The sequence below is a fragment of the Stigmatopora argus genome, chromosome 11 (assembly GCF_051989625.1).
Source record: "Stigmatopora argus isolate UIUO_Sarg chromosome 11, RoL_Sarg_1.0, whole genome shotgun sequence".
NCBI lineage: Eukaryota > Metazoa > Chordata > Actinopteri > Syngnathiformes > Syngnathidae > Stigmatopora > Stigmatopora argus.
This window is the reverse complement of record NC_135397.1, coordinates 9,295,904-9,308,588: the sequence shown is the minus strand read 5'-3', so window position 1 is coordinate 9,308,588 and position 12,685 is coordinate 9,295,904. Positions and strand designations below refer to the sequence as shown.

The 12,685-nt window shown below is 39.0% G+C and overlaps 1 protein-coding gene and 1 long non-coding RNA gene across 2 annotated transcripts; one reads left to right on the top strand and one right to left on the bottom strand.

Moving 5' to 3' along the window:
- Positions 1–7,294: 7,294 nt before the first annotated feature.
- On the top strand, positions 7,295–8,123 carry LOC144084784 (uncharacterized). Its single transcript, XR_013303911.1, has 2 exons — positions 7,295–7,617; positions 7,766–8,123. It is a non-coding gene; the product is annotated as an uncharacterized LOC144084784 (long non-coding RNA).
- Positions 8,124–11,299: 3,176 nt separating this feature from the next.
- LOC144084767 (homeobox protein vent1-like) lies at positions 11,300–12,607 on the bottom strand. The gene is made up of 3 exons (XM_077613496.1): positions 12,211–12,607; positions 11,779–12,014; positions 11,300–11,691 (listed from the first exon to the last, which is right to left on the bottom strand). The coding sequence occupies exons 1-3, from the start codon at positions 12,455–12,457 to the stop codon at positions 11,467–11,469; spliced, it is 708 nt and encodes a 235-aa protein (XP_077469622.1). The 5' UTR covers positions 12,458–12,607; the 3' UTR covers positions 11,300–11,466.
- Positions 12,608–12,685: the final 78 nt, after the last annotated feature.

The following is a 12,685-nucleotide window of genomic DNA, read 5'->3' as shown; positions in this document are numbered from 1 at the left end:
AGATTGGGGAATGTCAAATGTGATTCGACAACATTTTTTTCCTGGTAGTCAGGCGGATAAAGCCATCCATCGCCACGTATAGATCTTATTATAACAGCTCATCCATTTAGTGAATGTTTCTAAGCCTAACAACATTTATTTTCTCATAACAAAAGAAGCGCTCGACTCAGACGGCTATTGCTTCGCTTCATTAGGCCCTTTTATGTTTTTTTCTCCAAAAGAACAGACAGATACAGTTGTGTTGAAAAGGGATTTTACTGGAAATGATAACATCAGTTTATACTCCCTGAAGTCAACCACAAAACAAGTAGCCATTTGAGGTGTGTTAATCCATTCACCAAATGGCCATGAATAAGTGGAGAGCAGTCTCGCACATAATAAACAATCTTATTCACTTTACGACATCCCGTGACAAAACACAATTCTGAAAGTTGGCATTTAGCTTCTTGTAATTAAGTATATTCTATTCTTATTATCACTATGCACACTGACTGCCCTCTGCCTGCACTGAAGGAGTTAAAATTCACAGTGTGAAACCCTTCACGTCTCTGGTAATGCAAACCTAAGATTTCCAAATAAAAATCAAGAGAGAGAATTATGTTCTCAATGAAGCAAAAGAAGACATTTTCAAGTACATTCTAAATGGGAAAGAGATGATACGATGATATCGAGTTCATAATCATTCATATTCAGTTTTCTTGAATTGCGTCTTTACGAGGCAGCATGAAATGAGAAAAGTTACCCTTTTCTTTATCTCAAAATGCAGCTGTTATAGATAAGAGGTTCTAGTTCTCGTCCTTGTTAATAAAGTCTTTTATTTTTCATTTTTATATGGCGTGTTGCTGAGTCGATCCAATAAAACAGTTATCTAGGCATATCAAAACATTAGTTACGCCTGCACAACGTAATGGCACAAAATACCGTACTATCTGTACCAAACAAAAAAACTTTATTAGATGCATATTTTGTTTAAAGTGCCTGTGACTTGAAATCATCTTGATTTGTATGTATAATCTATTCTTTTCTATTCCACATTTGGCATTAATATACAGTTTAAAATAACTATATTATTCAATAATCCAATTTTTCTTTGCCCGTGAATATTTACCGAATCAATCATTTCGATTAAAAATGGTGTGCAATCACTCACACACACACACACACACACACACACACACACACACACACACACACACACACACACACACACACACACACACACACACACACACACACACACACACACAACACACACACACACACAAACACACACACAAACACACACACAAACACACACACAAACACACACACACACACACAAATAATGATGGGTTGTTGTTAGAAGGAATGATATCCCATTACAGCTTTTTCAATTTGCAACGACATGAAGTAGTGGCTGATTGCGCAAACGACAAACTCAAGCAGAAGCTTTCGCAGAGCCAAGCGAGTATGCTCATTCAAATTTGACATCGAACCCATTTGCTGCTATTTATAAATCCACCTTTCTCTCAAATCTGTGGAGACTCATTGAATGTCTCAAAACCGCTTGTTTTAAAAGTATACAGGGCTTTTGATGCACACTACTATAAATGCATTCGTGTGTTTCACTTGTAAAATCTGCACATAACTGTGAATGTGATCAAACCTAGAGCAGGCATTACTTAACTGCTTGTATTGGTTGTCCTTTGTGCTATTACTAAATATTGTGTCTGGCAAACACAGGTTTTATTTTAAGCAAACAATCAACATGTCAACTGTTTTGAAAAGCCACATCCCCTTGGCCCTGAATTTATTTCATTTCAACTGCCAGCATTGGCCTGCCTGCTCTTTGATCCTCAGCCCTCCTTGACGTTGAAACACTGACAAGCTGACTCTGTGAAAAGGGAGGAAAAAAACTTGACCAAGAAATATGAGAAATCAGCAGTATTTGCTCTCCTGTGTGTGTGTGTGTGTGTGTGTGTGTACATGTCATGTTAAAATTATTTTATGATGCTCTTGAAAATGACAGACGTCCAATCAAATGCCTTTTTTTCCTTCTGATGAATTTGAAATGAGTTTGTCACTAGTAGTTCTCCAAACCCTTTCAACTGGGAAGGAGAGTTGCGAATGACAGTTCAGTTATTTCCAGTTCAAAGGGATTGGACGTCTATTACTGTCAACGGCATCCAATAAATTAATTTCTTGTAATTGCCTCACATGTTTCTTTAACACTTAGAATAGATTAAGGTTAAAGTCAGATGGGATAGGTTCCACCTCATCTGTGATCCCAAGTGGTACGTAGAATGATAACAGGATGGATGGATGAACACATTGATTAAAACATTAATAACGGAACAGAAACTGAAGGACAGTAGAGGGGAAACATTTTTCTTCACGTCTGTTATTACCAGTACTTGAAGAGGGATTTGTGTGTACTGTATGTATAGGCATGTAGAGATTTGTACATGTATCTGGCAACAAAGTAACCCCTGGCCTCCTCCGAAGATAGCTTATCTAATGATTAAGGAGACACGGGGTGCATCCATGTACTACTTCCTCCCCACAGACCTACTGTACAGTATCTTCCCCATTGGCTTAGTTTACAACATAACAGGCCAGCTGTCATGACAACTCACCTTTCATTTATTCTCCGTCCTTGCAACATCCCACATATCAAACATTGGCCATTTTGTCAAAAGCCCTTTTAAGCACATGCATTCCAAAATACATAGTGCGTGTGAAAAGTATTTGGAGGTAGTTCAAATGTGGTCCTGACCTCATTTAGTTAGATGAGGGATGCACATTGTCAGTATGATGCTATTTTAGACATTTTCCCCCTATTTGGATAGTGTCATTCCTAACTGCGAATTATTTCACTTTGTGCATCAAGTGAAATGTTCTGTTGATGCTGCTCACACATTTTTCCGTAAATGTTGTGGTGTGTTCTTATTTAGCGATGTTGACACGTGTTTTCACTCCTTCATAGAAATGCAAGAAAAAAGAAAATATAATGTCAACTTGCAGGCATTTTCCACACCTATTATACATGGCCCCACGGATGATTATCCAGGGCTTCACGTTGTTATGAAGATATTGTGCCGACTTATTCTCCACAAGGTTGTGACATAAAGTGCATAAGTGTTTGCTAAAAGCCATGACAATGATGCACCGCAAAAATTCTTCATTAATCTGTGAATGTGCAGATATCTACAACCTTCATTCCCTTCTGTGCTACAGTATCAAGGGGGGGGGAGTACTCCCTGTTCTCTGGAGGACGCCTGGAAGCCACCCTGCTGCCCACCTTATCTCTGAATTCCCACCGCTAGTAGAAAGGGAGGTCCTTTAATTTGACTCTTATCATTGTGGCGAAGGATTTGCGATTAAATAAAGGGTATGTGTGTGTTTTCTGCTGGAGGTCAGAGCCCCCGCTGCACAATGCCAGTGGCTCACAGCCTCCCTTTCCCATGCCTACGTTTAATCATGCATTTGCTGTCGCAGTCAAACCAGCTGCTTTTATTTTCTTGTCGTGTCACATTCTCATACAAAGTCACTGTATTCGCACGTGGAAGGGGGACAGGTGGCCTTGCGACCGACGAAACTAGTCAAGCGAGATGTCATGGCGCCAGTTTGACCACAAAGGTCGCAACCCTTGATATCCTGCATTGAATTTCCAGGTTGCAGAGAAGATGGCTGACTTGGAGTCTTTCTGCGACAGATTTCACAGATGACAAGGAAGCAGCCAATCAAATATTTTGAATTGTTCATGTGACTTCTGTTGTCGGGGCTGGAACCTTCCACAACACAATACAACACAGCAGTAGAGAGGGAAATAGGACTATGACAATAATAAAAAAATATTGAGAGATTAAAGTCACAATATTACAAGAATGAAGTTATGCATCCTAAGTTTAACAGACATTATTACGAGTTTAAAGTCCTAACAGTACGAGAATTAAGTCAAACATTCTTATATTATCAGGATTTAAATTATAATATTAGGATATTAAAATAGTCATTTGTTTTTAATTTTTTTGACATATACATACTGTAATGGAGTCCTAAATGATTTAAAACAAGATATAATTCCTTATTAGGAAGCGACTAATAAACATTTTTGGGTCCCGATACTAATTCTGACAGCAGGCCGTTGCCGATACTGTACAGATAAAAAAAGAGTCATACAAAACTCAAGCAAACAAAAACTTGAGTGAGAAAGAAAAAAAAACAATATTCAGCGTTAATATTTTCATCTAGCCAACATTATGCTGTCACCCCGCTCCTGCAAATTCAAAATGCATCCTTGATTATTCTGCTGGAGAGAGTTTTGTTTTTAATATGGAGAACAAAGGTGCTCATGGGAGACTAAAGACTCATCTGCATTGCCAAGAAGACATTACAGGAGAGTTGGAGACAGACAACATCGTGGGCCCACCCGGTTGGGGGTACCTGGAGACTCTTTTTGAAGTGGTAATCTGCTAGCACCGAGAGGAGGGATGCCGAATTGATATGTCTTTTGACAATGACTGTCATTGTAGTTGCCCTGAGGAGTGTAACGAGAGGGAGAAACATGTTGAAACAGACAGAAAAAAGAGCCATCATCACAGGAAATAGCTTTTGATCACCTGACTTGTCTCACTGAGGTTACAATAGTCCTCATGAATTTTCTTCGGAGAATTTGAATTTCGACATTATTGGTAATGTGCAGTTAAATTTGAGCTACAAGCATTTTTAAAACTAGTATTAATGCCTAGAGCTTTGACACATCAGCCATGTTAGCGCTCTGCTACTCTGTGGCAAGCTCAGATAATGTTTCTTTGTAGACATTGCTTTACAATCCTGATTAGATTTGCTATTGTTTGGGGAGCCTGGGATAACATTGCTTCAGGTGATTGTCTTTGAACCAGACACAAAATTAAACATTCTGTGTTGTTTTATTTTGTAGCATTTATCCTCATAGCACAAAATTCCTGTTAATGTTGTATTGTCATGGAAAAACCTTTTACTCGTGTACGCAGGTGGCCAGAGGTCAACGTTCTCGAACTAATAAAAAAAAAAGTTCATTAAGGAAGTTGATAGGCTAATTAATAATAAATACGGAAGAAGAGGATGAATTTAAAAACAAATATAATATTAACAGTGACCTCACTTGCTTAATTCTTATTTATTCAATCAATTGTCAGGGTTACGGGGGGCTGGAGACGATCTCTTGTGTCTCTTGTGAAAGGCGGACTACACCCGAGACTGAGTGAGAGTTAGGGGAAAGAATCACAGCACCGATGGGTGGCTAATTCATTTACTCTTTTTTTTTCTTTTTAATCTGTGTTTAAAATTGCAGAGCTCAGTCAGCATCAAATTAACCATCTGCTTGGTTTTATACACAATGCACACAATCATACACACTTTCAGCCCCAGGAATCCCGGCATCCTCTTGAAAACCAGAAAACGCAGTGGCAAAGCCCCTCAAATGAGGTCAGCCGGGTTCTTGTAACATTATGGCCTTATTGATCACCAACTACTAAATATACAATGAGCATTGAGGAAGGAATAAAGAGAAAGAACTAAGTACGTGTGCAATAAAAGATTCTAAAAAGACAAACTTTACTGAGCTATGACAAACTTGCAACCCTGAAAAATGCGGTTAACATTATGAGTTGTCGGTTAGGAATTTCAATAAAACTTCAAGCATTACTCATCTGCTCCAACAAATTCATCAAGCATCAAGCTCAGGAAATAGACCATACAAATATACAGAACATTTTTAAATGAACTGTATACCCCAATTTTAGTTTCTTTGTAAAAGCAGTAACAAAAAGTCATGCTAAAAGTGATGACATTCTTATCATCTAAAGCACATGTGCCAAAGTGGCGGCCCGGGGGCCAAATCTGGCCCACCACATCATCTTGTGTATTAAATTTCCTGATTTTCCCCCTTTAAAATCAATAATTGTAATTTTTTAATCATTTTTTTCTGTGTTTTTAGTTCAAAAATCATTTTGTAAAATCTAAAATTATATTTAAAAAAAAGCTAAAATAAACATTGTTTTAGATCTATAAAAAAACTGAATATTCAGGGCTTTTAATCCAGTTATTTTAATCCATTTATAAAAATAACTAAATATTATATCTAAAATGGTCCATCCCACGTGAGATCAAGTTGACGTTAAAGCGGCCTGCAAACCAACCCGAGTCTGACACCCTTGATCTAAAGACTAATGTTATATTGAGGCAGACTAATCAATTTGAAAACATTGAAAGGCCATTCACCTCATAACTATGTGTGAGTATGAATGTTCATCTACTATATTGTTTAGCATGACGACCAGTCGTAGTGTGTCCATTTTTAACCTTACATTGGATCGAAGTAGTGTATTGCTGTACTGCACGTAACATTTAATTTCCAATAGGATATGTTGGTAAGTTTTTAGTTTCACAGCAGCATTACACTGAAGTCAAATTATTACATAAAACATAAGATTGGCACATATCAACCAAAAACAGTTTAGTGCCATAAGACGGTTCCCTAAGTCTGTTTCACTGCAGCTGAGGGGATAAACTCCAATCCCATCAATGTGTCAACTGCAAGCTACCTCGACAAGCCTTTGAAGTGAAGTAAGTGATCTTACTCTACCGCTGATGAACAGCTAAGCTTTCATGTCTCGTTTTGACTGAGTAAGGTACGTTTGCTTCTTTCAAATTCACCAAAAGTACTTTGAAAAATATGCAAAACGCAGCATGTTAACATGCGGCCTTTTGAAAAGAAACATTCATCATGGAACACGGTGAAAATGTGACCATATTTTGATGTATATTGTCATTTTCCAGATAATAAGCAAATGCGAGCAAGAGGAGAGTACATGTTGAACATGAGCTGTAAAAGCTAGAGCTCATATTTTATCAGATAGCATCAGTACATGCAAGCCAAACACATTCCAGCTCATGAGACCTCGAGAAGCACAAAGGACATGAAGCAGGGTTGTGCAGTTGTGTAAATATTTGATCTAATTTTGCATGCAAGTGTTTGCCAACCTCAATACCATCTTGAATCTTATGAAGATCTACAAACAGTGTATTAATCTGAGTTGTTGTATATATTAGGCTTAGCTTTAGTAAAAGTCAATATTTGAACTGTGCACTTTGTGTATCAGTTAGGGTTAAATTTAACTTTACATTGAGATGGGTCAACCTCTATCACCATGTCATAAATTCATAGTGAGCACAGTTTTACCTGCCTGCTCTGGCTTTGACATGTCGTGGCATTGATGTGCGTCCCACAAGCACAGCCCGAGAGACTGCGTCGAGAGACCTTGAAAAGTGTGGAGGCCTGTCTCCTACTCTCCGGGGAAACTAAAAACCCTGAACTGATAAGAAAGTGTGCAAGTAGAAAGAACAAGGTGTTCTTCTTCCACGGTTTACCTCTGACGTGGACACCATCTGCAAGATAGGAAGTTGCAACTGTGACAATAGACAATAGACAATCTTTGTTTTTTTCTCACCACAGATGTATCTGTGACTTGAAACTAAGGGAGGGTTAATGCTGACGGAGCAAGGCTTTTGCTCAAGCATCTTCAAGGTCCCAGAGGAGGGATAAATGCCCAACAGGCTGTGAAGCCCCACTAGACTCAACCGGCACTCTCCTAGGTAAGTTCTCTTCATACTTCAGAGATTATAGGATGCTTTCAAAAAAGAAGAAAAAATCAAGTCTGATTTTATTTGAATCAGCCTTGCCTTTCGTCAGAGAAAGAATATTCTAACAGCTTTGTCTATTATTTTCTTTTTTTCCCTTCAGTGGCAAGCAAGCTGGAGCAGCTCTGGGAGGTTTTTGCACTCGCTTTTCCTTTTTCCTATGCATATACCTCTTTGAGAAGTTGCTTTAAAGAGGCATAGGGCATGGGAAAATGGGGCTGCAGAGGTATTCCACCCTTCTTCTCGTCATGACAGCTGGAATCTAGGTTTACACATGGTTGTAGAACGCTCATGTTTTAAGTAATGTACACATGTGAAGTTTGTGATGTTGCTCATTGATTACATTTTCATAGATTGTGACACTTTTGATTGGATGTTAGCAAGTAGCTGGTGTGTCCGTCCCAATTATATATACTTCATTTGTTTGTTTGCAGTTTTGAATAAAGATCCCATGCATCAGACCAATTGCATTTTTCATTTAAAAAAAACCATCACAATTATTGATATTTGATATGGTGGATTAGCTAAATTCAAGAATTTTAACTTACTAGTACTATATACCATAGTAAATTAAAATTAAAATACAAATCTTCACAACTGTTAAATACATATGTGACAAAGTATTGTTTGATAAAATGCTTTGTTTTACATGAAAAAAAGATTATCACAATGCAACAATGCACTACTAAATATAAACTTTGAAATAGTCCTTTGAGGGTTTTTTTTAGCTTTTTTTATTAGAATTTTTATTTTTGTGAATTGTAGTATACGTTTTATAAGTGTAAAATACACATTAAACCCCCCAAATCAAATGAGAAGTATTTCATTTATAATGAAACTATATGATATATTGGATTTCTTATCTTTTTGGTCTAAAGCTGGTTCAGTATAAATAACAATGTAGACTTTACCTTGTTCCGTTTCAAGTTTCACACAAAGAATGAATTAAATGAAATACAAATGCTTTCATGAACAAATGGTACGCTGTATTACATTCATATTTAAAATAATGTACATCCATCATAGAGAGTAGGCAATTTATTTTGTTAATCACATAATTATACTTTATTATCTCTTTGGCTAAACCTGAAAATTAGAAGTGGGATAAAATAATACAAAACTTTGTCACATTTCACCTATGTCGAAGTATCGCCCATGTTTTTTTAACACAAGCATATATTATTGCTCTGGCATAGCTATACATACGTAGAAAAATATACATTCACAACTGTACACAGCTTCATAATCTCCCATTGAATATCATTGAATTACTCAGATTACTGTACTATTAATGATTACTGTAACTGCACCGAAACACAGAATAATTCTTATTTTTGTCTAAATCTGAAGGTTCTCTATCTACAGAAATCCTTTCTTTTCCTGCTTTCGTAAAGTATCTTAATCCTATCACAGTTATAATCAGATGACAGGCAAGGGACAGTTTGGAGACTCGTCTCACATAACTTGCATTTAAACTTTGTTCACCGTGTGACACCCAGTTTTGGCTCCAGTCTGTCTGCTGCCATCCAGCTGCAACAGTTAGCACCTCCTCACCTTCAACACACCTGATTGAAAAGGATCAGGGAGTATGTAGCTCATTGTCATTCACTTACTGTGGCTTTCCCCCCTTAAAATACAGCATTTATTGATGCTGGTGTGGCCGTTAGATCTGCGAACAAGCCCAGCTGCTGGGATAGAAGAAAACATTCTTCAGGTTAATTTAACTGATAGATAATAAAATTATACTATTTTTTTGTAATAACCAACATACTCACACTAACAATATACAATTTAAATGTTTAATTTGAGTCAGTGGATAGTACATTGTGGATGAGGTCAGATGATGACCTGCACTGACACTCACTCAACCAGCAGGTTGCAGCGTTTCCTATGTGGTATCCTAAATTCAAACAGTGAGTACTTGACGGGAAACTTTATGACAGGGTGACTCAATCAGTCACCCATTTAGCTAGTGCTGCTTAATGACTTGAAACGTGAGGCAATACACACCTTTGTCAGACATGAGGGCGCCTTCCTTGAGTGGCTTTCATCTATGTGTGAATTGTTCGACGGAGGAGACAAAAGAGCTCAATGGATATCAATGATGTGGCACTTACTTCTGCTTTGATGTGTCGTTGAAGATGTAAATGACCCAGAAGCAAGGAGCCACCATGCCACCAGACGCCAAATGAAAATATTTGCCTGCAGCAACCAGGGGAAGTACCTTCTGATTGGATCAAAAATAACCTCGTATTCTATTTAAAAATAAGACACACACAAGTGCTTAATCCCTTGTCTGAAATAATTCCTAAAGAAAATGTGGTCAGCAACACACTTAGTTTTTGGCACAATAGCTGGTTTGTTTGAAAATAACCAACATTGGTCAGTATTTGTCAGCAGTAAAAAAATACTATGCCTTCAGAAATTGCAAGCATTATAAAGCATTAAGGTGAGAAATCGACATTCTCGATATTGATTTCTTTGGTCTAAATAATTGAGTGCAAAACATTTTCTTTGTTTTTGATTGTATGTCAAAAGATTAGTCAATAGAAAGCGCTGCTGTTTCTAGGAACTGTCCTCTAATGACGTGGTGCTGAAACTTTGGGGCGTCTTTCCTGGTGAATCTATTGAGGAGGGACACACTTCGATTTGCATATGCAAAGGTTTCGGATAGAAACTTGATGGTTATAAATGAGTTTAAAGGAGAGCTTATGCCTTTTTCTTGTAGACTAACTGGCGTCAGCAAGTCTGCAGCTATCACGGTGTAATGTGATTGAATGCAAGTAGACAAGGCAAGCACTAACGTGTCATCTCCTGACCAAGTTTATTGCGTCGGAAACCAACAACCCCTGCATGTTGTACGAATTCAAATGTGTATTTTAATTTTTAAAAAATCAAACATTTTCTTTATTTAAGTATAATAAGTACCGAAGTATTATATTCGGGATTTATCCTTGATTCATCTTTGTCGACTTTATCTGTGATATTTGCTGCAGGGCTGACCTGTTTTGGACGCAGCCCTCTTTTAAACTGTATTCAGTGTACATGAAATATTCAATCTTATTAATCTCATTTGTTGTTAAGAGACTTCAAATATGTGCTACTTTTCAGATATTTTATGGAACACATTGAGTTTCTCAAGCTTCAGAAATCACAAAACACAATCTAAATTTGACCTGGAGACATCAACCAGAGATTAAAATTAGTATCATACAAAAACTCAGACTATCAGGAGCCATGCCGGAGGGCCCCTGCGGTACTTGTAAACTCATCAATGCGCGGCTTAATTACAACTATTTGTTGACCATGATCTGCCCCATTAGGTGGCGTTTGAAATGCAAACTGGGGGCTGGGGTGAGGGTGGGTGTGTGTGCTTGCATTTGGGAGCCTGAAAAAGATTCATGGACGTGGAAGTGTAGGCATTTCGTTCCTGTCTGTTCATGCATACATACATTCTTAAAACATTCTGATAACTGTTGTATTATTTTTGTTGGAATTGAAGTAGTGATAAATGGGATTAATCTCTTCACAATAACAACGGCCAACACACATGCACACACACACACGCGCACGCACACGTGCACGCACGCCCGCACACGCTTATTCTTTGAACTTCCCACACAACGAGCAGTAATAGTTGCATTAAAAAGATAAACTTTATTCAGCTGATAAATACAATTTATTTTTAGGCTTTATATACAATTCTTGCATCAAATAAAACGAACCAAAGAAAGACTCGAAAGCAGCTCCAAATTGCACTTGTTATTAAGTGTTCGAGTGAGAAGTCTCTTTTTAATACGTCTCTCAGTAGAAATGTGGGTTGGGGAGCAACACAGGGCGAGGGGCCATCTGCTGCATGGGCACGGGGTAAAAGGCTGCTCCGGCTGGGGGGTAGTGAGCTTGTTGCCCAGCCATGGCGTGGTATTGAATAGGGTGGAGATGTTGGAACATGACCGGTTGCACTTGGGGCGTGAGGTCCTGCACCTCCCTTTTGAGCTTCATTCTCCGGTTCTGGAACCAGGTCCTGACCTGAAGGAATATATAATAGATTCATGTCTAAAGCAAAATAAAAGTGCAATGATTCCATCCAAAGAACGTTTGGGGTTGTGCTTTTACCTGAGTTTCAGTGAGTCCCAATTTGCGCGCAGTCTTCACCCTCTCGCCAGCATCCAAATACTTGTGCTTGTCGAATATCTTCACCAGTTTGCTGATCTGCTCGGGGGTGAATTTGGTGCGCACCCTCCGCAGCTGGGAGCACTCTTTCTCCGCTTCACTGGTCTCACCCACAGAAAGACACTCAGAGGAAGCCGCTTCACTATCGTAGCCAGAAGAGTAGCCGCTCGTTTCTGAAACTGAATTTAATTCCATGTTAACTCTTGTAAAGTCATTTCTTTAACGATGACAGACGTCCAATCGAGGTGCATCACTTGTAGACGTCCAATCCATTTGAACATGGAGAGATTGCCAGAATGCGCTGCTGATCAAATGGATTGGACGCCTACCGCCGTCAATGGCAGACGCCGATTAAAAAGGCAGGGGAATACTTACTCGGTGACGAGCTGCCTGTTAAATGCGAGGGCGATGTCTCCGTCGGTTTAAATGATTTTGCTTTGGGCTGCACGTAAGTCTTGCCGTAAACTGGTGGGCTGGGCTGCACCATGCACGGGATGTGCGGCCTGCAGGCGGGCACACCCTCTTTATCCTCCGGCCGGTCGTCATGGTGGCTCCGGGCCAGCCAGTCCACAGAAAAGTACTTCACCATGTTCCCTGGCTTGTTGTGACTTGTCGTGTCCATGTAAGTGACAGCGGAAGAAGAATGCGGTGGGTCAGGCGGGAGCGCACTTTATAAGAAGTGGCTCGACGCCATCATTTGCATATGTAGAGAGGCTTGTTAACGCCCGATCGATCCACATGATTGGAGGTTAATGGCTCGTTATTGAAGTCTTTACATATCCTGTGAGTGTGTGAAGACCTGGCGCCATTGAGTCTGTTAAAAGTACCCCCAGCCCATCCCACCCCACCC

Excerpts from the sequence above, each read along its gene's own strand:
- LOC144084767 (XM_077613496.1), bottom strand. The coding sequence starts at position 12,457 with ATGGACACGACAAGTCACAACAAGCCAGGGAACATGGTGAAGTACTTT. Across the intron at positions 12,015-12,210 it reads AACAGGCAGCTCGTCACCGA|TTTCAGAAACGAGCGGCTAC; the intron begins GTAAGTATTCCC and ends AATTAAATTCAG. Across the intron at positions 11,692-11,778 it reads TGGGACTCACTGAAACTCAG|GTCAGGACCTGGTTCCAGAA; the intron begins GTAAAAGCACAA and ends ATATTCCTTCAG.